The sequence below is a fragment of the Triticum aestivum genome, chromosome 5A (assembly GCF_018294505.1).
Source record: "Triticum aestivum cultivar Chinese Spring chromosome 5A, IWGSC CS RefSeq v2.1, whole genome shotgun sequence".
In the NCBI taxonomy this organism is placed as follows: domain Eukaryota; kingdom Viridiplantae; phylum Streptophyta; class Magnoliopsida; order Poales; family Poaceae; genus Triticum; species Triticum aestivum.
Window position 1 is genome coordinate 637,269,659 of NC_057806.1, and position 26,206 is coordinate 637,295,864.

General features: G+C 43.5%; 2 protein-coding genes across 2 annotated transcripts; one reads left to right on the forward strand and one right to left on the reverse strand.

Annotated features, from left to right (window-relative positions):
• The first annotated feature begins 13,103 nt into the window (after nt 1-13,103).
• LOC123105516 (squalene synthase 1) lies at nt 13,104-19,266 on the forward strand. Its single transcript, XM_044527594.1, has 14 exons — nt 13,104-13,559; nt 13,686-13,728; nt 13,883-13,972; nt 14,106-14,181; nt 14,975-15,044; nt 15,803-15,946; nt 16,051-16,155; nt 16,368-16,514; nt 17,262-17,337; nt 17,986-18,074; nt 18,510-18,601; nt 18,673-18,715; nt 18,811-18,919; nt 19,000-19,266. Exons 1-13 carry the CDS (start codon nt 13,377-13,379, stop codon nt 18,865-18,867), a joined length of 1,215 nt encoding a protein of 404 aa, XP_044383529.1. The 5' UTR covers nt 13,104-13,376; the 3' UTR covers nt 18,868-18,919; nt 19,000-19,266.
• A 1,897-nt stretch (nt 19,267-21,163) lies between these two features.
• Nucleotides 21,164-25,131, reverse strand: LOC123105517 (DEAD-box ATP-dependent RNA helicase 37; the record flags this gene model as incomplete). Its single annotated transcript, XM_044527595.1, is given in 6 exon segments — nt 21,164-21,879; nt 22,096-22,209; nt 22,645-22,812; nt 23,310-23,552; nt 24,111-24,194; nt 24,276-25,131. Coding segments are annotated over 6 exon segments (1,911 nt in total). The 3' UTR covers nt 21,164-21,384.
• Between the last annotated feature and the right edge of the window lie 1,075 nt (nt 25,132-26,206).

Sequence of the window (26,206 nt, forward strand, 5' to 3'; positions counted from 1 at the left end):
ACAACCTTCGGTACATCAAAATGCATAAACTCATAATATAACTGTCATCGTAACCTTAAGCGTGCGGACCCTACGGGTTCGAGAACAATGTAGACATGACAGAGACACATCTCCGGTCAATAACCAATAGCGGGACATGGATGCCCATATTGGCTCCTACATATTCTACGAAGATCTTTATCGGTCAGACCGCATAACAACATACGTTGTTCCCTTTGTCATCGGTATGTTACTTGCCCGAGATTCGATCGTCGGTATCCAATACCTAGTTCAATCTCGTTACCGGCAAGTCTCTTTACTCGCTCCGTAATACATCATCTCACAACTAACATATTAGTTGTAATGCTTGCAAGGCTTATGTGATGTGCTTTACCGAGAGGGCCCAGAGATACCTCTCCGACAATCGGAGTGACAAATCGTAATCTCAAAATACGCCAACCCAACATGTACCTTTGGAGACACCTGTAGTACTCCTTTATAATCACCCAGTTACGTTGTGACGTTTGGTAGTACCCAAAGTGTTCCTCCGGTAAACGGGAGTTGCATAATCTCATAGTTATAGGAACATGTATAAGTCATGAAGAAAGCAATAGCAACATACTAAACGATCGGGTGCTAAGCTAATGGAATGGGTCATGTCAATCAGATCATTCAACTAATGATGTGACCTCGTTAATCAAATAACAACACTTTGTTCATGGTCAGGAAACATAACCATCTTTGATTAACGAGCTAGTCAAGTAGAGGCATACTAGTGACACTAAGTTTGTCTATGTATTCACACATGTATTATGTTTCCGGTTAATACAATTCTAGCATGAATAATAAGCATTTATCATGATATAAGGAAATAAATAATAACTTTATTATTGCCTCTAGGGCATATTTCCTTCAGTCTCCCACTTGCACTAGAGTCAATAATCTAGATTACACTGTAATGATTCTAACACCCATGGAGCCTTGGTGCTGATCATGTTTTGCTCGTGGAAGAGGCTTAGTCAACGGGTCTGCAACATTCAGATTCGTATGTATCTTGCAAATCTCTATGTCTCCCACCTGGACTAGATCCCGGATGGAGTTGAAGCGTCTCTTGATGTGCTTGGTCCTTTTGTGAAATCTGAATTCCTTCGCCAAGGCAATTGCACCAGTATTGTCACAAAAGATTTTCATTGGACCCGATGCACTAGGTATGACACCTAGATCGGATATGAACTCCTTCATCCAGACTCCTTCGTTCGCTGCTTCCGAAGCAGCTATGTACTCCGCTTCACATGTAGATCCCGCTACGACGCTTTGTTTAGAACTGCACCAACTGACAGCTCCACCGTTTAATGTAAACACGTATCTGGTTTGCGATTTAGAATCGTCCGGATCAGTGTCAAAGCTTGCATCAACGTAACCTTTTACGGTGAGCTCTTTGTCACCTCCATATACGAGAAACATATCCTTAGTCCTTTTCAGGTATTTCAGGATGTTCTTGACCGCTGTCCAGTGATCCACTCCTAGATTACTTTGGTACCTCCCTGCTAAACTTATAGCAAGGCACACATCAGGTCTGGTACACAGCATTGCATACATGATAGAGCCTATGGCTGAAGCATAGGGAACATCTTTCATTTTCTCTCTATCTTCTGCAGTGGTCGGGCATTGAGTCTTACTCAACTTCACACCTTGTAACACAGGCAAGAACCCTTTCTTTGCTTGATCCATTTTGAACTTCTTCAAAACTTTGTCAAGGTATGTGCTTTGTGAAAGTCCAATTAAGCGTCTTGATCTATCTCTGTAGATCTTAATGCCTAATATGTAAGCAGCTTCACCGAGGTCTTTCATTGAAAAACTCTTATTCAAGTATCCCTTTATGCTATCCAGAAATTCTATATCATTTCCAATTAGTAATATGTCATCCACATATAATATCAGAAATGCTACAGAGCTCCCACTCACTTTCTTGTAAATACAGGCTTCTCCGAAAGTCTGTATAAAACCAAATGCTTTGATCACACTATCAAAGCGTTTATTCCAACTCCGAGAGGCTTGCACCAGTCCATAAATGGATCGCTGGAGCTTGCACACTTTGTTAGCTCCCTTTGGATCGACAAAACCTTCCGGTTGCATCATATACAACTCTTCTTCCAGAAATCCATTCAGGAATGCAGTTTTGACATCCATCTGCCAAATTTCATAATCATAAAATGCGGCAATCGCTAACATGATTCGGACAGACTTAAGCATCGCTACAGGTGAGAAAGTCTCATCGTAGTCAACCCCTTGAACTTGTCGAAAACCTTTCGCGACAAGTCGAGCTTTGTAGACAGTAACATTACCATCAGCGTCAGTCTTCTTCTTGAAGATCCATTTATTCTCAATTGCTTGCCGATCATCGGGCAAGTCAACCAAAGTCCATACTTTGTTCTCATACATGGATCCCATCTCAGATTTCATGGCTTCAAGCCACTTTGCGGAATCTGGGCTCACCATCGCTTCTTCATAGTTCGTAGGTTCATCATGATCTAGTAGCATGACTTCCAGAACAGGATTACCGTACCACTCTGGTGCGGATCTTACTCTGGTTGATCTACGAGGTTCAGTAGTATCTTGATCTGAAGTTTCATGATCATTATCATTAGCTTCCTCACTAACTGGTGTAGGTGTCACTGAAACAGTTTTCTGTGATGTACTACTTTCCAGTAAGGGAGCAGGTACAGTTACCTCGTCAAGTTCTACTTTCCTCCCACTCACTTCTTTCGAGAGAAACTCCTTCTCTAGAAAGGATCCATTCTTAGCAACGAATGTCTTGCCTTCGGATCTGTGATAGAAGGTGTACCCAACAGTCTCCTTTGGGTATCCTATGAAGACACATTTCTCCGATTTGGGTTCGAGCTTATCAGGTTGAAGCTTTTTCACATAAGCATCGCAGCCCCAAACTTTAAGAAACGACAACTTTGGTTTCTTGCCAAACCATAGTTCATAAGGTGTCGTCTCAACGGATTTTGATGGTGCCCTATTTAACGTGAATGCGGCCGTCTCTAAAGCATAACCCCAAAACGATAGCGGTAAATCTGTAAGAGACATCATAGATCGCACCATATCTAGTAAAGTACGATTACGACGTTCGGACACACCATTACGCTGTGGTGTTCCGGGTGGCGTGAGTTGCGAAACTATTCCACAGTTTTTCAAATGTACACCAAACTCGTAACTCAAATATTCTCCTCCACGATCAGATCGTAGAAACTTTATTTTCTTGTTACGATGATTTTCAACTTCACTCTGAAATTCTTTGAACTTTTCAAATGTTTCAGACTTATGTTTCATTAAGTAGATATACCCATATCTGCTTAAATCATCTGTGAAGGTGAGAAAATAACGATATCCGCCACGAGCCTCAATATTCATCGGACCACATACATCGGTATGTATGATTTCCAACAAATCTGTTGCTCTCTCCATAGTACCGGAGAACGGTGTTTTAGTCATCTTGCCCATGAGGCACGGTTCGCAAGTACCAAGTGATTCATAATCAAGTGGTTCCAAAAGTCCATCAGTATGGAGTTTCTTCATGCGCTTTACACCGATATGACCTAAACGACAGTGCCACAAATAAGTTGCACTTTCATTATCAACTCTGCATCTTTTGGCTTCAACATTATGAATATGTGTATTACTACTATCGAGATTCAATAAGAATAGACCACTCTTCAAGGGTGCATGACCATAAAAGATATTACTCATATAAATAGAACAACCATTATTCTCTGATTTAAATGAATAACCGTCTCGCATCAAACAAGATCCAGATATAATGTTCATGCTCAACGCTGGCACCAAATAACAATTATTTAGGTCTAATATTAATCCCGAAGGTAGATGTAGAGGTAGCGTGCCGACCGCGATCACATCGACTTTGGAACCGTTTCCCACGCACATCGTCACCTCGTCCTTTGCCAGTGCCCGCTTATTCCGTAGTCCCTGTTTCGAGTTGCAAATATTAGCAACAGAACCAGTATCAAATACCCAGGTGCTACTGCGAGCTCTAGTAAGGTACACATCAATAACATGTATATCACATATACCTTTGTTCACCTTGCCATCCTTCTTATCCGCCAAATACTTGGGGCAGTTCCGCTTCCAGTGACCAGTCTGCTTGCAGTAGAAGCACTCAGTTTCAGGCTTAGGTCCAGACTTGGGTTTCTTCTCTTGAGTAGCAACTTGCTTGCCGTTCTTCTTGAAGTTCCCCTTCTTCTTCCCTTTGCCCTTTTTCTTGAAACTAGTGGTCTTGTTAACCATCAACACTTGATGCTCCTTCTTGATTTCTACCTCCGCAGCTTTCAGCATTGCGAAGAGCTCGGGAATAGTCTTGTTCATCCCTTGCATATTATAGTTCATCACGAAGCTCTTGTAGCTTGGTGGCAGTGATTGGAGAATTCTGTCAATGACGCAATCATCCGGAAGATTAACTCCCAATTGAATCAAGTGATTATTATACCCAGACATTTTGAGTATATGCTCACTGACAGAACTGTTCTCCTCCATCTTGCAGCTATAGAACTTATTGGAGACTTCATATCTCTCAATCCGGGCATTTGCTTGAAATATTAACTTCAACTCCTGGAACATCTCATATGCTCCATGACGTTCAAAACGTCGTTGAAGTCCCGATTCTAAGCCGTAAAGCATGGCACACTGAACTATCGAGTAGTCATCAGCTTTGCTCTGCCAGACGTTCATAACATCTGGTGTTGCTCCAGCAGCAGGCCTGGCACCCAGCGGTGCTTCCAGGACGTAATTCTTCTGAGCAGCAATGAGGATAATCCTCAAGTTACGGACCCAGTCCGTATAATTGCTACCATCATCTTTCAACTTTGCTTTCTCAAGGAACGCATTAAAATTCAACGGAACAACAGCACGAGCCATCTATCTACAATCAACATAAACAAGCAAGATACTATCAGGTACTAAGTTCATGATAAGTTTAAGTTCAATTAATCAAATTACTTAAGAACTCCCACTTAGATAGACATCCCTCTAATCTTCTAAGTGATTACGTGATCCAAATCAACTAAACCATAACCGATCATCACGTGAGATGGAGTAGTTTTCAATGGTGAACATCGTTATGTTGATCATATCTACTATATGATTCACGCTCGACCTTTCGGTCTCCGTGTTCCGAGGCCATATCTGCATATGCTAGGCTCGTCAAGTTTAACCTGAGTATTCTGCGTGTGCAAAACTGGCTTGCACCCGTTGTAGATGGACGTAGAGCTTATCACACCCGATCATCACGTGGTGTCTGGGCACGACGAACTTTGGCAACGGTGCATACTCAGGGAGAACACTTCTTGATAATTTAGTGAGAGATCATCTTATAATGCTACCGTCAATCAAAGCAAGATAAGATGCATAAAAAGATAAACATCACATGCAATCAATATAAGTGATATGATATGGCCATCATCATCTTGTGCTTGTGATCTCCATCTCCGAAGCACCGTCATGATCACCATCGTCACCGGCGCGACACCTTGATCTCCATCGTAGCATCGTTGTCGTCTCGCCAATCTTATGCTTCCACGACTATCACTACCGTTTAGTAATAAAGTAAAGCATTACATCGCGATTGCATTGCATACAATAAAGCGACAACCATATGGCTCCTGCCAGTTGCCGATAACTCGGTTACAAAACATGATCATCTCATACAATAAAATTCAGCATCATGCCTTGACCATATCACATCACAACATGCCCTGCAAAAACAAGTTAGACGTCCTCTACTTTGTTGTTGCAAGTTTTACGTGGCTGCTACGGGCTTAAGCAAGAACCAATCTCACCTACGCATCAAAACCACAACGATAGTTTGTCAAATAGACTCCGTTTTAACCTTCGCAAGGACCGGGCGTAGCCACACTTGGTTCAACTAAAGTTGGAGAGACAGTCGCCCGCAAGCCACCTATGTGCAAAGCACGTCGGGGGAACCGGTCTCGCGTAAGCGTACACGTAATGTTGGTCCGGGTCGTCTCGTCCAACAATGCCGCCGAACCAAAGTATGACATGCTGGTAGGCAGTATGACTTATATCGCCCACAACTCACTTGTGTTCTACTCGTGCATATAACATCAACATAAATAACCTAGGCTCGGATGCCACTGTTGGGTTTCGTAGTAATTTCAAAAAAATTCCTACGCACACGCAAGATCATGTGATGCATAGCAACGAGAGGGGAGAGTGTTGTCTACGTACCCACGCAGACCGACTGCGGAAGCGTTGACACAACGTAGAGGAAGTAGTCGTACGTCTTCACGATCCAACCGATCAAGCACCGAAACTACGACACCTCCGAGTTCGAGCACACGTTCAGCTCGATGACGATCCCCGGACTCCGATCCAGCAAAGTGTCGGGGAAGAGTTCCGTCAGCACGACGGCGTGGTGACGATCTTGATGTACTACAGCAGCAGGGCTTCGCCTAAACTCCGCTACAGTATTATCGAGGACTATGGTGGCTGGGGGCGCCGCACACGGCTAAGGAATAGATCACGTGGATCAACTTGTGTGTTCTTTGGGGTGCCCTGCCTCTGTATATAAAGGACTAGAGGGGGGAGGCTGGCCGGCCAAGGGAGGGCGCGCCAGGAGAGTCCTACTCCCTCTGGGAGTAGGATTCCCCCCCCCCCCAATCCTAGTTGGAATAGGATTCCTTGAGGGGGGAAAGAGAGAGAGGGGGCCGGCCACCTCTCCTAGTCCTAATAGGACTAGGGGAAGGGGGGAGGCGCACAGCCACCTTGGGCTGCCCCTTTCTCCTTTCCACTAAAGCCCACTAAGGCCCATATAGCTCCCGGGGGGTTCCGGTAACCTCCCGGTACTCCGGTAAAATCCCGATTTCACCCGGAACACTTCCGATATCCAAACATAGGCTTCCAATATATCAATCTTTATGTCTCGACCATTTCGAGACTCCTCGTCATGTCCGTGATCACATCCGGGACTCCGAACAACCTTCGGTACATCAAAATGCATAAACTCATAATATAACTGTCATCGTAACCTTAAGCGTGCGGACCCTACGGGTTCGAGAACAATGTAGACATGACCGAGACACGTCTCCGGTCAATAACCAATAGCGGGACCTGGATGCCCATATTGGCTCCTACATATTCTACGAAGATCTTTATCGGTCAGACCGCATAACAACATACGTTGTTCCCTTTGTCATCGGTATGTTACTTGCCCGAGATTCGATCGTCGGTATCCAATACCTAGTTCAATCTCGTTACCGGCAAGTCTCTTTACTCGTTCCGTAATACATCATCTCACAACTAACATATTAGTTGTAATGCTTGCAAGGCTTATGTGATGTGCATTACCGAGAGGGCCCAGAGATACCTCTCCGACAATCGGAGTGACAAATCCTAATCTCGAAATACGCCAACCCAACATGTACCTTTGGAGACACCTGTAGTACTCCTTTATAATTACCCAGTTACGTTGTGACGTTTGGTAGTACCCAAAGTGTTCCTCCGGTAAACGGGAGTTGCATAATCTCATAGTTATAGGAACATGTATAAGTCGTGAAGAAAGCAATAGCAACATACTAAACGATCGGGTGCTAAGCTAATGGAATGGGTCATGTCAATCAGATCATTCAACTAATGATGTGACCTCGTTAATCAAATAACAACACTTTGTTCATGGTCGGGAAACATAACCATCTTTGATTAACGAGCTAGTCAAGTAGAGGCATACTAGTGACACTAAGTTTGTCTATGTATTCACACATGTATTATGTTTCCGGTTAATACAATTCTAGCATGAATAATAAACATTTACCATGATATAAGGAAATAAATAATAACTTTATTATTGCCTCTAGGGCATATTTCCTTCAGGTTGCTGCCTATTGATTTGAAAAATCGTTGACCCGATCAAAATTGTGAAGAAAACTTAAAATTGAATACATTGATCCAATAGGAAAGCTCCGAAATTAGGGAGCATATGAATTAAAAGAATTAAATGAGAGAGCTCCTTACAAAATTTTTAACCAGTCAAAATCGGGTGACCCAATTTTAAATTGGAGACCTTATTTGATTATGAGGCCTTAAAAATTAGGTAGCATGGTGTATTTATTAAAAGGGTTGGGCGCGCTTTATTGTGCCGTTTGTATTGTTGGGATTTCATAACGATAGAAATTGGTTTAAAGCATGGGGTAGATACTGAAGTGTGTTATCTTTTTTATAGTGTTTTTTTAGCAGTGTGATTCTGTCATCTGCTAATCAACCCATACATGGGAAAGTTTGTAGGTGCATGTAATATATTAGTACTACCATGCATGTTTTGGCGCTTGTTAGGTGGTGAGAGGGTGTATGGACTGATGTGTTTTGAGGTTGTATATTAATTTGAGAAGTTGTTTCAAAATTGTGAATCAAATCAAAAATTGAATACCTCCACTAAATGAGAGTTAGAATGTATTTTGATCGGGTCAACGATTCATTGACACTAGAGTTAGAATCCGCATATGTCGTTGTCGTCCCACACATGGTGCCCCTTGAGCTTCATACAAAATGTATATGCATGAATGACATGCCATCGGTCCTGTAATACATCACAACAGTGCATGCAAACTATACAACATTAGAGCAATATTGAGTGAATGAATGAATTAACAAATATGTAGAATAAGAAGAATCAGTACTTGCGTTCTCGATGGTTGACGAGCTCAATGGCCACATTGTCTCCACTCGGTGAATCGCACCACAAAACTTCATGACAGAGTTGCATATGATGTACCATTGATGCGATATTCACATTGTGTTCATGGATGACGTGCATGCCCTAGGGCACAAAACTCTTTTGCTCATGAAATGAAGCATGTACGCGCCGCCAAAAGGTCGAGCTCCTTTGGCTCATGCTTACAAAGTCTGCAGATACAACAGACCACACATCGCACATCAACTCATCTTCCATGACTGAGTACCCCATCATCAAATTACTCTAGAAAACAACAAAGAAATTAATGGCATTTGATCAAACACCTGTCGGGTGTGATGTCTGCCGTCGACAAGAAAGCGGAGGGTACATGGCTGCGGAAGGATCCTGTGTGGACGATAGTGTACTCCAAGGCGGGCGTGCGTGTGGGTGGGTGATACGTCTCCAACGTATCTATAATTTTTGATTGTTCCATGCTATATTATATTCTGTTTTGGACATTATTGGGCTTTATTATACACTTTTATATTATTTTTGGGACTAACCTATTAACCGGAGGCCCAGCCCAGAATTGTTGTTTTTGCCTATTTTAGGATTTCGCATAAAAAGAATAGCAAACGGAGTCCATGCGGAATGAAACCTTCGGGAACGTGATTTTCGGAACGAACATGATCCAGATGATTTGGACCCTACATCAAGAAATCAACGAGGAAGGCACAAGGTAGGGAGCGCGCCTACCCCCCCCTCCCCAGGCGTGCCCTCCATCCTCGTGGGCCCCCTGTTGCTTCACCAACATACTCCTTCCTCCTATATATACCTACGTAACCCCAAACTACCAGATACGGAGCCAAAACCCTAATTCCACCGCCGTAACTTTTCTGTATCCATGAGATCCCATCTTGGGGCCTTTTCCGGAGCTCCGCCGGAGGGGGCATCAATCATGGAGGGCTTCTACATCAACACCATAGCCCCTCCGATGAAGTGTGTGTAGTTTACTTCAGATCTACGGGTCCATAGTTATTAGCTAGATGGCTTCTTCTCTCTTTTTGGATCTTAATACAAAGTTCTCCCTCTCTCTTGTGAAGATCTATTCGATGTAATCTTCTTTTGCGGTGTGTTTGTTGAGACCGATGAAGTGTGGGTTTATGATCAAGTTTATCTATGAACAATATTTCAATCTTCTTTGAATTCTTTTATGTATGATTGGTTATCTTTGCAAGTCTCTTTGAATTATCAGTTTCGTTTGGCCTACTAAATTGATCTTTCTTGCAATGGGAGAAGTGCTTAGCTTTGGGTTCAATCTTGCGGTGTCCTTTCCCAGTGACAGTAGGGGCAGCAAGGCACGTATTGTATTGTTGCCATCGAGGATAATAAGATGGGGTTTATATCATATTGCATGAGTTTATCCCTCTACATCATGTCATCTTGCTTAAAGCGTTACTCTGTTCTATTGAACTTAATACTCTAGATGCATGCTGGATAGCGGTCGATGTGTGGAGTAATAGTAGTAGATGCAGGCAGGAGTCGGTCTACTTGTCTCGGACGTGATGCCTATATACATAATCATACCTAGATATTCTCATAAGTATGCTCAATTCTGTCAATTGCTCAATAGTAATTTATTCATCCACCGTAAATACTTATACTTTTGAGAGAATCCACTAGTGAAACCTATGGCCCCCGGGTCTATCTTCCATCATATTAATCTTCCAATACTTAGTTATTTCCTTTGCCATTTATTTTACTTTGCATCTTTTATTTCTTTTTATCATAAAAAATACCAAAAATATTATCCTATCATATCTATCAGATCTCACTCTTGTAAGTGACCGTGTAGGGATTGACAACCCCTTACCGCGTTGGTTGCGAGGATTTATTTGTTTGTGTAGGTGCGAGGGATTCGTGCGCAACCTCCTACTGGATTGATACCTTGATTCTCAAAAAACTGAGGGAAATACTTACGCTACTTTGCTGCATCACCCTTTTCTCTTTAAGGGAAAACCAACGCAGTGCTCAAGAGGTAGTAGTGGGTTGCGTACATCTGAGGATGCCTGGACGGTGGCCGGAGAGGTACAACATCGGCAACGGACAAGGAGAGTGCGGATGCAAAACAAGAAGGGGGTGCAAGAAAAATGGACCGGGAGGGGAATTTGGGCGGGTCGGAGACGTCGGAGTCCTATGTGACGGCGGTTCAGACTCCCATAAAGAATAACATATACAATACTTATATTCAAACTATGTTTATGGAATAGATGTCTGGTTTGGTCGTTTATATTTTCGAGCATCAAATTCATTGATACAAAAATCACTCTTTGGATGTGATGAGACTCCGGTGAGGCCATATTCTTTCCTTGAAAAAACCAGTAAAAAACTAAGTAAAAATTGTTTCAAGACACTTTTAGCTATGAAACATTTTAATCCATGAGCTTGTGAGGAATGCAAGTTCGTCGTCGACATCTGTTTGGCCTTTGTCCGAATCACATGTTTTCTTTGCAAAACCTCTGAAGGCACAAGAATTTACATGGCCGTTTGGGTGTTCCTCTTGGGTCGGTGGCGCAAACATGGGGTGTCAGCAAGCAGGAGATTATCCTAAAAAAGAAAAATATATTGCCCTAAAATAGATTATCCTGTAGCAAGCTAATTAAGGCCAATCAATTTTTTTTATTAGGAGGTCAAACGCGCAAACATAGCGAGCCACGCGAGGAGAATATCATCCCAGCAAAGCGAATCAACCTGTGGTTGAGTTGGTTAGGTGGACAGTGATATCCGCAACCCACCAGGGTTCAAATCCCGGTGCTCGCATTATTCCTGGATTTATTTCAGGATTTCCGGCGATGCGCTTTCAGTGGGAGGAGACGTTTCCGTCAACGACAAGGCGCCTACGGTGACTTCGTAAATCTCAAGATGGTATGCCGGCTTAGTCTTTTAGAGGTGCTCATAGGGGTAGGGTGTGCGTGTGTGCGTTCATATGGATGAGTGTATGCGCGTGTATATGAGCGCTTGTGTCTGTACTGATGCTCAAAAAAAATCATTCCAGCAAAGCTAATCTTTTTAGTACTTCCAGCAAGCTAACCTTCGTCAAGAAAAAGAAAAAGGAAATCAAGTCAAATCAATGACCGTTCATCCATCCATCCATCCGCCGCCTAGCCGGACGGGTCGCTTCTTCCGGCCGTCCAAGCAACGAACTGGTTGTAGGTTGGCAGGTATGAGGTATCATGTGGCATACACTGATTGATGGGCTGCGCCACGTCGAGTCGCTGTGGATGTAGGTAGACGGGAGGCTGGTCAGACAAAGTGAATGCACGGAGAATTCTAGAGCGAAGGCAGAGAGGTTTTCTGGGTGAGTTCGACGTGTTGGAGTTCGACGTAACAGACATCCGGACTTGTTTGAAGACACTTTTAGTTACGAAACAATTTAATCCATGAGCTTGTGAGCAATGCAAGTTTGTTATGTTTTCCCTTTTTGTGGGATACATTTATTTCATCACTCATAAAAAAAGAGAATAAGTTTGTTGTGGTTCAAATTCGTCGAAGTCACTTTTGCCTTGTCCGAATCACACGTTTTCTCCGCAAAACCTCTGAAGCCACAGGAATTTACGCAAATGAGGTCTTTCTCTTGGGTCGGTCCAACGCCGGGACGCGCAAACATCACGCCGTACTCAAAGGAGGATATTATTCTAGCACCGACTACTAAAATAGGATCATCATCCTGCCCTAAAAAAATTTATCCTGGCAGGCTAATTAGGGCGAAGCAAGGTTTATATTAAGGGGTTCTAAAAGAAGGTTTGTATTAAGGGAGGTCAAACACGCGGACACGGCGACCAGCGCAAGGGGAATACGAATACGACCCCGGCAAAGAAAGGCAATTACCTCCCCCTTTCATAATTTGCTCCCCCCCTCCCTCCCCCGAGAATGACAGGTGAGGCCCGGGACCGCCCGTCATTGAGACAATGGGTGGCAAATTGTGAAAAGGAGAAGTAAGGGGTGGTAAATTATCAAATCGCCCACAAAGAAATCAAGGCGAATCGACGACCGTGCGCGCATCCATCCGTCCGTCGCTCGGTCGCCCTCCAGCCGTCCAATTCCAAGCAACGACCCAACTGGCTGTAGGTTGGCAGGCAGTAGCAGTATCTCCGTGGCGTACGTTCCTCGATGGACCGCACCCAGCCGCGCAGACAGACCCGCGACACGTCGGCGTACACCGGACGCTGACCGGATACGACCAGCGGGCTCGACGAACCCGGCGCGATCGCTCCAAGTGGATGCATCCCGATTTCCCGATCCATCCAGGTCCAGCCAACGCTACCAGTGTGGCCTCGTCACCACGTGGTCGTCGCGGGCGCCTCCACCGGGCCAGATCCGCCACCGTGTGTGAGCAAGTCACCACGGAGCTACCCCTCAAAAAAAAAAAAGTCACCACGGAGCTGGGGGTTAGCGGGCCGAGGAATAAATAGAGGACCGGGCATCCCGGCCGGCGGCGACAACCGCACCGCACCGCGCCCACAGACGCACGCCACGCCACTCAGCGCCTCGGCAACACCGCGTCCCTGCTCGCGCCTCGGCCGCCCGGCTGGTGGGGATCGACCCGTCCGCCGCCGCCGGAGATCGCTGCTGGCGAGGGCCTGAAGAGGGGGCGGGGATTTGATTTGCGATTTCGGTTCGTGCGGCTGCGGCGATGGGGGTGCTGTCGCGGCCGGAGGAGGTGCCGGCGCTGCTCAGGCTCAAGCTGGCGGCGGGGCGGATCAGGCGCCAGATCCCGCCCCAGGAGCACTGGGCCTTCGCCTACGACATGCTCCAGCGGGTCTCCCGCAGCTTCGCGCTCGTCATCCAGCAGCTCGGCCCAGAGCTCCGCAATGCCGTAATTCCCCCTTCCCCTTCCCCTCCGGATCCCATCCGGTCGGACCGCTTCATACAGTAGATTTGATTCGGGCGACTCTCTGAAACGCGCACGGCCGCTGACGCTGCTCTGGTTCCCACTCTGCAGGTGTGCGTCTTCTACCTCGTGCTCCGGGCCCTGGACACCGTCGGTCAGCACCCTCACTCCTGCTGCTCGCTATGTTTGTTTGAATTCGTTTTGCCGCGTTTGATGGAATCTTTTGGGCCAAGTTCATCGCTGCCTTCCTTTTTACTAGTACGGTAGTACCAACCACCGTTTGCTCACTGCGATTACTATAACTGCAGAGGACGACACCGCCATCCCTAACGAGGTCAAGCTGCCCATCCTTCGGGACTTCTACCGCCACATCTACAACCCGGACTGGCTTTTTTCATGTATGATCGGATCTCTCTCTCTCTCTCTCTCTCTCTCTCTCTCTCTCTCTCTCTCTCTAAGAGCAAGCTGTCCTTGTGCTCAATTATGCTATTCTTCTTGTTGATCTTATCATGTATGTACTTTGGCCTTCAGGTGGAGCAAACGACTACAGAGTGCTCATGGATAATTTTAGACAAGTCTCCACCGCTTTCCTGGAGCTAGGCGAAGGGTAATAATTCCTGTTCCTCAGCTTCAGAGCGATCCAAATCATTTTCTGTACTACTTTCCTAGTAGTAGTTCCCAGTATGCGGTTGGGAACTTGTGCTTTCGTACGAATTGTTGTTTTGTCAAAGTCCTTGGGGGACACATCAATCATTTAGTCAGCACTGATAGTATCACTTTTATAAAAGTATAATATAAACGCAAGACTTCTTTAAATATGGGGCTTTTATTGGCTATTATTAGTGCCCACCAATGAAATTGTTATGTCATAGCCAGGTTTGTACGGGTGAAGTAGAGAAAAGACGAAGTAAAATGCTCATAGTTACACTTACAGGAGAACCAGACAAAGAACTGAACAGTCGGATGTACTTGTATGCTCTGAAGGTTTTCTTTATTGTTCTCAGAATCATAAGCACTAGAGCTTATGCCAACTTTTGCTTGCTTTGTGTTGAGTATTTCTTCCAGGTGGTATAAATGACACACCCTCTCATGTTTTATTATCTGCATGCCATTTGTGCAGTGGCACTTTAATTTGTGAAGCCATATTTAGAGAAGACATTTTACTACACTAGACACGTTTTGCCATCTAGCAGATGTTTATATGCAAGAAAGCAAATGTTACATATCTACTGTCCGTTTTCAGAACCAGGCTATTAAAGTCATCGTACTAGTACTTCACATTATTGCAAATGAAGCTTTCTTTTCCGCGTTTGTTTTTTCATCAGACACAGTTCGTTCATTAAGTGCAGGTAAGTTCTTTTGAAACTTGCAGAATATAATTATCTCTGTTTTGTTTTCAGATACCAAAAGGCTATTGAAGAAATCACTAGGCGAATGGGAGCAGGAATGGCTAAATTTATATGCACGGAGGTCTGTTAATCTAGATCACCCAATATATTCAAGCTTTTTTTTTCTTGCAGTCAAATTTATCAATGCTTTCCTTTACGTAATGTTTGGTCACTCTATCAAATTTCTGTTGTTGGTTTGTCATAGCAATCTGTTAAATGTTTGGTTACTCTACTCTACGTAAGGAAGATGGTTGGGGGCATTGTGGCATAGATAAATGCCCTGTTCAAGAATTCACCCGATTAACCAGTTAACTTGCCGATTAATCCCTACTCATAGGGTCACCGAGTAGCCAATAAACTGATAAATCGTCCGATTAATTGATTAAATGGACGATTAACTTGCCGATTAGCCTATTAATCCCCTACTAACCAGCCAACCGAGCAGTTACCAGTTAACGATTTCCTCAACAATAAATGTAGCTGTCACATTAATAATGAAAAACACTTTGCCATGACTTTCTGATGTACCACAAGAACTTTGATACAGCTAAACTTTCCCTTGGTGACTTGTGGTCAACAGAAAATATGCCACACGATTATCTCGATCTGGACGACTAAAAAGCTACTCCTTCCGTAAAACGTGACTTGATACATCCGTATTTAGACAAATCTAAGACATGAATTTTGGGACGAGGGAGTATTTGATATCATATTTTCTTTGGGTGTTGAGATCCGTGAATAGAAGTGATACATGTTTAACTTGCTTCTGGTTATTAATTTATTTATTAAGTTTGATATTGTTATTTGTTTGAATTAATTTGGAACAACTTTATTTTGTAGGTTGAAACCATTGATGACTATGATGAGTACTGCCACTATGTAGCAGGGCTAGTAGGCTATGGACTTTCTAGGCTCTTTCATGCTACTGGCACAGAAGATTTGGCTCCGGATCATCTTTCAAATTCAATGGGTTTATTTCTACAGGTAGGTTTAGTTCAATCAAATTTCTGTACTTGAACTATCATGACAAAATAAGAACTTGTTTTTTACATTTAACTCTGTAACTAATGTTGGACTTCCACCTGCAGAAAACCAATATAATAAGGGATTATTTGGAGGACATAAATGAGATACCAAGGTGCCGTATGTTCTGGCCTCGGGAAATATGGAGTAAATATGTTGATAAACTTGAGGTACATCAACCCATCAAATAAGGGAATTGCATATGAATCATATTGTAAAATATTTGGTTGAACAGTTAATAATGAAATCTAAATGTCCAATCCAATCCTTTTACCTTTGTTAAAAAGTCTACACTCATCCCTTCATCACATTTTTTTGTTGAAGTAGCACCCGCATTTTTGTGCTCCACAATAATGCTTTTTTGTTTTGGGATATAAATCAGGATTTAAAATATGAGGAAAATTCAGAAAAGGCCGTGCAGTGCTTGAATGATATGGTGACCAATGCTTTGATCCATGCCCAAGATTGCCTTCAATACATGTCAGCATTGAAGGACAATTCCAATTTTCGATTTTGTGCAATACCTCAGGTACACTAGTGCTAGTTTCTCCTGTTACAATCTTCAGTTAAAATGTCCTGTTAGAGTTTCACTGTCTATCAGGACTAAATAATGTCTTTGCAAAACACTGCCTAACAATCTAGTGGTACATAACTGAAACTTGCTCATAGCTCAGAATAGATTTATGGTACTAGCCATGATTTATGATAATTGAGTCTTTATTATTTTGGTTCCTGGATGTAATTGGTGTTGGTAGGTGCCAAGGATTAAAGATAGGCATACCATGTATCATGTTTGTAATTGACGTATTACATTCTGTGGCAATCAGTAATGATATGTTTTATCCATGGGCACAAGGTTGTAACTTAAGGATTGATCTATACCAGCACACAATTTTCTTTCAGACCTGTTCTGCTTCCCTTTTTGTATACATACTCAACATTTGTACCGTTGCTAGTGGAAGTAGTTGCTACTCAAGCTAGTTTTCAGCAATAATAACATAAGCCTTATGAAACGAAACACTAGCTATTTTGCAATGTTAATATCTTCCATTGTGTGTCATGGCTGATTGGCCTTCTAAGTATTGAATTGGAGATATGTGATATTTTGCTCTTGTTTTTACCATCTTCATCAAAGTTCAATAGCATTCCTAGACCCTAGTTATACAGTGGTGGGTGCTATGATTTGACTTGCCTTTTTTTGTTGAAGTATGGATCTTCCATCTAATCTTGAAACAACTTTATTTACCACATATTTTTCAACTGTTTGTCTTTTCAGATAATGGCAATTGGGACCTGTGCTATTTGCTACAATAATGTGAAAGTCTTTAGAGGAGTTGTTAAGATGAGGCGTGGTAAGACATATTTAGTTCAAGTTGACAAGCTGTACTAGCCTGCAATTAACCAGAAAATACCCGTTTGATCACCTCTTTACACTATGTTTAGGAATTTAATGTGGATAAATTATGCAGTACTCTACTTCTTTATATCACATTTGTACATATGGTTGTTGTATGATTAGGAATCAACACGACAAATCACATCATGGAGTGCTTCAATGTTCCTTGGCATCAGAAAATACAATTGCTACCTTTTAGTTTAATTTGTAGTCTAATTTTATATTATTTCCCAAAGTATCATAGGATCCACCTTAGGCATTATGATTTAGTAGTTAAATTATGACCATTCTTATTTTGTGTGTGGGTGGGTGGGTGGGTGGGGGTGATCAACACAAAGTGACTCGCGGTTGTGCGTTCTTCTTGGATAGATGAGTTGACATTTGAGTAGAAGAACCTCAGTTTCCGTAATCAGATAAGAAGAAGCAAACTATAGTTTGCTTTTCTGCTTTTCTTGTTGTGCTCTTTCTGCCAAGACTGTTATTATTCTTTTAACCAACGGCTACCTATGTTTAGTGTATTGAATAATTTGCATATTTCAGTCATGTGTAACTTTCTATTTCTTCTGACCTGAGCGCAACCTAACATGTACTCCCTGTCTCTCAGGGCTCACTGCACGGGTAATTGATGAGACCAAATCGATATCAGATGTCTATTCTGCTTTCTATGAATTCTCTTCATTGCTAGAGTCGAAGGTATGTTCTGGAGTATGGATGCAAAGGAAAACGGAGTCTAGTCTAGCATACATATAATTGAACATTCAGATATTTTGTCCTGTTACACAAAAAAATGATATAGTTGTTGGATAATGTTTTCATTGTTTTGACCAAGGCAGTCCTGTAGATTTAGGGATCGCAGCTTAGAATGGCTTGCTTTTGAGCTCAGAAATCCATAAGTGGGTAGCTTTGCTTCAAGATGATGGCGTGCTAAGCTCTTGACTTCATATCTGTTTGTATAAACTTGATATTTTCCTTTTTGACCATCTGATAGTTTTGCTCCAAACGGCAAAGTTTAGGGAAAACTCCTTACTGTCCTTCACCCATGTTGCTGTTAGTGACGGCCTTTGATGGTTACCTCAGTTGTTCTCTAGCTGTGATTTTATCCATAATATGTTTGGTCGCCATGCCCAGATTGATGATAACGACCCAAATGCTGCGCTGACACGGAGGCGTGTGGATGCAATAAAGAAAACTTGCAAGTCATCCGGCCTGCTGAAGAGAAGGTTTGCTGCATGATTTAGAGTTGTACCTTACTGCTGATATCTTCATCCTCACTGATTGTCTGGTTCTACAGGGGTTATGATCTGGAGAAATCAATGTACAGAATGCCTATGCTGGTGAGTAATGATATACATAGATATATATAAGCTGAGAAATCCTGCAAGTTCTCTGTTGTATAATTTTCTCAAGCCGCTTTATGTGACATCATCAGGTCATGATTGTGCTTCTCTTGGTGGCTATTATCTTGGGTGTACTGTATGGCAAGTGATCCGGTCAAGATCTCCCTCTTATGTTCTTAGTGGCACCGCCTTCCCTGTATGGTACGTTGATCTATTTCCTGTAACAGCTCGACGATATTTCTTCTGCATTACAGTGCTGATTGAGGTCTGCTTTTCTGTAGGTTTTGCACGTGTACCTCCTGACTGCAGATGGATATGTTTGGTTTGCATGTAGTATTGTGCTATGTACCCTGCTGGTGCCATGCATGCTAATTATTTTGTTCCTTATTTGTGTCGTCTCATATGTTGTTCCAGCTTGTAATTTGTTTGAATCTAGGAGAGACTTACTTAGTGACATGTATCCTATGAATTTGGCGTGGCGCCTTGGTTGACAGTGATGCTGCATTTTGTTGATTTGTGACTGATGTATGTGATGCATATCATTTTGCCGTGCCACCTGTGCAATTTGATTATAGTTGCCCAACAGGCTTGTGGTTGGGCTCTTACTTTTTTTTCAATACAAGCAGCGGGGAACACCAGTAGAATGTCAGGAAAACGACCTTACGCCAAACTCCTTACTGTTTTTCTTAATTTGCATACAAGTTTGGTCTCAAGTCAAACTTCATATCTTTGTGCTCCGCATGTAAGCCTTGTCTTAAGTCAAGCTTTGTAAAATTTGAGCAAGATTATATGAAACAATATCAAATCAATATCGTTAGATGCATCAAAGAATTAATTTTTATATTGTACCATATCTTTAGTATTGTAGTAGATGTTGATATGTTCAATGTAAACTTGGTTGTACTTTATGAATTTCGACTTGAGGGAGGACATACAACCAACAGCAACCAAAACGTAGGTAGAAAACACTCTGAACTTGTAACAGAGGTGATAGTAGCTAGCTGGTATAGATCAATCTCTCTCTAGGTAGCAGTTTGCACTGGCGATTACCAAGGGAATTACAGAATGAATCGAAGAAGAAGAAGAAGAGGCAACTTAGCAGGGGAAGGAGGAAGGAACGAGAAAGTGGTAGTCGCCGCCGGTGCCTGTGATCCGCTGGATACTCTGCTCCCTCATACTTGTAGCTGCAGCGTGGGGTCGCGGACGGGCCAAATCCATGGGCTGACCCAAGGGGTACATGTTAGAGCATCTCTAGCAGATCCTTTAAAACGCACGAAACTGTAAAATAACCGCCGCTTTATAGTTTTAGACGAAAAAACAACGCGGATAGAACCCGTAAACTACTCCAACTTGTAGAATTTTTGAAGGGGCATGGAAAACACCCTCACTGAACATGTGAAAATAAGGATTTCGGAGCCAACTGCCATCGAAACCTTCATGGCTCGCTCCGCCGCCCTGCGCGTCCCCGCCTCTGCTCACCGGATCAAAGCCTTATCGTCATATCCCTCGACCTCCACCGCTTGAGCTCGCCGTGACGTTCTTAAGCAAAAGAAAGACGCAGACTGAAACAAAGCCTGTGACAAACTAATGCAGCCAATATGGTTGATCACATGAAGAACATGCTGTGGAAGAACATGCCAAACTAACACCTTGATACGAACTGGGCATGACAATCCGTTGCAAGTGGTCATCAGCTCAATGCCATCTTTGCCTAGGGCGATGGTCGCTTTGCCTTTTTCCTAACTAAAGCGATCCTCTTTGCACTCCTACATGCATTAGAATTCTCATATTTTTCATATACTACTAGACTGCTAATCTCACCATAAGAATACGCAAATTAGGAGCTTCAACGGATATTGTGCAAACTAGTGATCCAGCAGTACCAGCATACAAGTAACCAGAAGATTTGGACAGTGCAAACAGTTTGTTAAAGAATGCCTAAAGCACAATTGGACAGGTTACGTAGACTGTAGTTACAGATGTTGCGTGTTGTAGAATTGCACGAGAATTGAGACTACACACATCCAGCTTCTTGGTATTTCGTATCTTCACAAAAAAATAGTGACTGCATGCTGATATTCTAAATATGAATAGCGAGTACCCATACATGCAAACAGGCTATAATCACAACCACAAAATCCAATGACACCAATTTTCTTTGTATTCATGCAAACAGGCTATAAGCAAACGTGTGTCACAATATTTTTATGTGGGGGAAGTAAAATTTTCGAATGGGAAAGAGGCCATCCAGGATTTCACAAGGTTATATTTGGATATGATTCCAGAAGGCAAGCAAACTCAGCATTCCATGACGCAGGCAAGCGATAAAACAGTAGAGAGCAGAAAGGATCCAATCACTATTGCTAGTAAAGAAGCAGAAGCGCAACAATGACCACCGACCAACCCACCCAACAATAAACATCATCCAAAAACTACAGCAGCAGCAACAGGAAATTAGCCCACCCGGACTTTGATGCCAGTCAGAAAATAACCAGTACACGGGAAACACAAGTGCGGTGACAACCAGGCACAAAATAAGGTAAATGGGGGCAAGGGCACCATACCCACACCACGGTGACTACAAACCCCAATATCTGTTTTCAGCTAAGTCAATAGAATACCATCCATCCATCGGTTTCATTTCAATTCTCAACATTACCAATCCATCAGTCCCACGAGCTAGACGCACCTCCACCATAACCTCCACCACCACCGTACCCGCCACCACCACCACCGCCGTAACCGCCACCTCCTCCACCGCCACCGCCCCTCGTGTCGCGACGGAAGTCACGTCCACCAAATCGAGCACCACCGCCGCCTCCTGACCTGCGGTTTCTGCCTCCTCCGCCGCCTCCGAATGAGGAACGGGCAGAATAGCGCTCCAGCCACTGAGGAACCTCCTGATTGGCTTCCTGCATCAGTTCACATAACGGCCTGGCCAGTGACATGTTGCCCTCATTGAAAAATGCAGTTGCCAGACCAGACTTCCCAGCTCTTCCAGTTCTTCCAATGCGGTGAACATAGTCATCAATGTCATTTGGCAGATCAAAATTGATGACGTGGGCGACATCTGGAATGTCAAGCCCACGAGCAGCAACGTCAGTTGCAACCAGGATGGGAGTTGCTCCACTCTTGAAGGATCTCAGCGCATACTCCCTTTCCTGAACAAGACCAAACAAGCACAAGGAAAAATGTGTTAACCTTGCAAAAGGAAGACAGAATCAACTCATGGAAAAGCAGACAGATATACAGATGGTGGTAACAATGCACTGTTTTAATTTAAAAAAGAAGACCCAGCACTTTGATGTTGATGATAGATATTAGCGTGAAGAAAGGGAATTCCAAATAATGTAAAGGTAAACACAGCTCTGCCATACCTGTTGTGTACGATCTCCATGAATACTTGTTGCAGGGAACCCATTTGTATACAGCCAGTTCTCCAGAGCATCAGCGCCCCTCTTTGTCTCCACGAAGACCAAAGTAAGAGAATTCTGCAAACAAGAGAACAGAGGTTGATGGGCCGTTAAGAATTTAATGGCGCCATTAAGAATTACCACAAAAGTTAAGAACTAAACGGTGCCATTAAATCATCCTGGTTATCCTTGTTGAAAATGCAGTTGCCAAACTAGACTTAATGTTTACAAAACTTATAGTTTACATTTAGCTTGCAATCACCCTGTTATGCTCTCCCAATTTTTAAATCTGTTTGGTTAATCAGGTAAATTATATCATCCAATTGACCTCACATTAATATATCATGTCTTAAAAAGAAAAAAAGTGTTGGCCATGCTCCCACGCAAATTAACCAAGCAAGATAACCAGAATGGTTCGCAATAGTAAACAAAAAACTACACTAGTCTACTGAGAAGTCATGAACTAAGAGAATCAAAACAATGTAAACAAAAAAAATAGTCAATGAATAGCACCTTTCCAGGAACATCATTAGCCTTCTGCGCATGAATAAGGTCCATGAGGTAACTTCTTTTATCCGCTTCAAGGACAAACTCCACCCTTTGAGCAATCAAATCGGTACTTGAACCAACTCTTCCAACAGCAAGGAAGATGTAGTCTGCAAGGAAATCTGATGCCAGGCGCTGCAGAAAAGGATACTAAGAAATCAAAACAGTAGACAACAAAAAAACATAACACTTTCCCAGCCATGTAGAAGTAGAAAATTGAACAAATGCACATATGCATTCTCACAATATCAATTTCCCATGTCAGAAAAAGAAATGACGGCGCAAAACTAGTAACTGCCCTATTCAACTTTAAATGAAAAGGAATTAGACAAATGTTCATGCATGCAATTTTCTGGCCAATTTACAGCAAAATAGAATAATACATAATCTTATTTTCTTTTATTAGAGAGGTCTAATTAACAATGGCAATAAGTAAATTTGCAACTTGAAAACAGTAATTAGGAAGGAAAAACAGCAACATTTATGCCCAGGTTGAAAGGAAAAAGACGATGCATATGAACCCCCACTACCTCATCTAGGTTGTCCAACTGATAAGTGATAACACAACATTAACAAAGCACCTGGGGCATATAAGAATGTAATTTAAAGCAAGGGGTCAAAGAGAACCATACTTGTATCTCCTTCGGAAAAGTAGCACTGAACAGCATGGTCTGTCTCACACCACGAGGGGGCATGTCCATCTGCTCAACAATCTTGCGTATCTGTGGCTCAAACCCCATATCAAGCATCCGGTCAGCTTCATCAAGAGCCAAGTAATTCACCATTTGCAGTGATACTCTAGCTCTCTCCAGCAGATCCATCAAACGACCAGGAGTTGCCACTAGTATATCAACACCTCTTTCCAGTTCTCTCAACTACAATAGAACAAACAAATGCTTAATAGCAGCAAATGACATTTTACAAGGCTTGTTATTGAAAAACAAAAAAGATATGGCAACACCCATCCAGTAATTCATGGCCATTAAAAGCAGGCAACTGTGTTAGATGTTTAAAGTTGATTCAATTGCTGAACGAAGACGGGTTCGTTCCTTTGGCTGTTTAAGTTATGAGATATCTTACTCAGATTAGTGTACATACTACAGCTAAAAATATAAATGCAAGGATCTTTGTTCCCTTCACAATGTATCACTATTCCACTACTTGACAACATGCTGAATACATAACCATTCTCACAACCTGCATACTTTAAACCTCCATGCCATGTTATAACTGTCTTAAACTACTGAGTCAGTTATAGTACAGTTCTAGGCTTCTAGCACAATGTACGTTGCAAGTGCCGTGCTATAGACAATTCTTCATAGAATGGGCAGAGAGTGAAAGAGTACCAACAACGATCACTTGTTAATTTGTTTACGATACTGTGTGTTAATTTGGTTATCGTGATAATAAACTATAAATCAAAAAAGAAATACCTGCTGATGAATTGGTGCTCCACCATATGCAACACAAGCCTTAACACCAGTCTGGTATGCAAATTTCTTTGCTTCTTCATGAATCTGAGAAACAAAAAATATCATATAAGAAACAAAAACAAAATAAACAAGAGCACCCCAAATAAAACCAAAGCAGTCACCTACTTGGACTGATAGCTCGCGAGTAGGAGATAATATCAGAGCAAGAGGAAATGCAGTCCTAGCTCTTGGCCTCTGTGGTGGCCTTGACTTTAGGATCCCACTGATGATCGGGAAACAAAAAGCAGCTGTCTTCCCAGACCCAGTCTGAGCACAGGCCATCAGATCCCTGCCTCCAATGACAATTGGAATGGCATGCCGCTGCACAGGTGTAGGCCTCACATACTTGCACCTCCGTATATTCTCATTCAGTGCATCACCCAAGTCAATCTCTGCAAACGTGTTGACTGCTGGAGGCACATCGTGGCCACTTGTCTCCACAGGAATGTCCTCATAGGCATCAAAATTGATGCCTGTGTTCTGTTGACTCTCAAAGTCAACATCCACAGCCGCCGGCTCACTGTCGCCGAAAGGGTTTGGTTCACGGTCCCTGCGGTCCCCCCACCCACCAGGGCGGGAGTTCCAGCCACCGCCGGCGCCACCAACAGCACCACGTCCACCACCACCCTGGCGGACAACACCTACGCCAGCGCTACCAGCACCAGGAGGGGCAGCCCAGCGAGTGCCACCAACAGCAGCTGCGTACCCACCAGAAGGCTGCACAGCACCTGAGGGGTAAGCGCCAGCTGGTGTTGGAGCTGCAGCTGGCACTTGATTCTCTGGTGAGCGGCCACCGCCACGGAGGTGAGGAGGGACGTAAGAGCTGCGTGTGGGACGCGAGTTCTGGTGATTGGCAACAGGGGCGGGAGCAGCACCAGTCGCGGGCGCCGATTCCTCGGCGTTCGCAACTGAATCAGCCCATGAAGATCGCATAATTTTGCACAAAACCTTTGATGAAGGTGCTACGGCTGAACGCTAAAACCTGTGAATGTCAGGAACAGCTATTCAGTACAAAAAGTAGACCATGACAATATGTCAGCAGTAATAAACACAGAATCTGAACAAAAAGAAGTGCTTCAAGTTAGAACTATTTTTGCTTTGGTAAGGTATAAGAGCAGCCCGTAAAGATAACATGAACAGATTGTTTGATCAGATAAGCTATATGATTGTATCTATCAACACATGTGTAATGCAGGTTCAGGTCAAATCCATGATATAAAACATAGATAAACCGGAGTGGAATTTTAAGTTTTGGAACACAAGAGACAAACGTAGAATCTACACTGACATGTGTTGTTCGATTAGGTTGGTCTTGGTCCTGTGCAAGACAGGCTACCTAGATTTTGCTCATGCACGCTGTAAACTACCAACAAAAACATAAGCAAGCACGAAGCCTCTTAATGTAATCTGCAAGTCTAGTACTTATCCCTACCTAGCAGCAGACCCACAAAATACGTCTCAGAATCAAAACAAAACCTGTAAACAGACGGCACAGTCATACAGTAGATCTACTGACGGAGACGAAGCAGGCTAACATAACAAGCAGTAGATCTCGTCCAGACACAAAACGGCGTCCACGAAAACAGCGCAGTAAGACACCCAGAACTTACCAACCGCACCAAAAATTGCCACGGAAATCTCGCATACAAAGAGGAAACGCGGCATGCAAGGTGAGAAACCCCGCTAAACTTGTAGATCGAACCGCTGCGAGAAGGAAACCGGCCGCACTACTGCGTACAGGACTGGGCAGCAGCGGGTCGCGCTAAACCTTGGCCAGGAGAAGCGCTACCGTCGGTTAAGCAAAATCGAAAACCCTAGGAATCTAGCGGCCCTGCGGCGGCGGAAACACACCGACAGCTAGAAAACCGCGAACGCAGCAAGCAGCACTAGCGCGACGGCTGGCGTAACACAGGCTACCACGGGAGAGCAAAATCACGGGAACGCGGAGCGGCGGGGGGTTGGATCGGGCGGAAGCGCCGCCCAGATCGGCGCGGGGGGAGGAGGAGATCGGTAGGGGAGGAGAGGGGAGCTGACCTGCGGCGAGCGAGCGGGAGGGA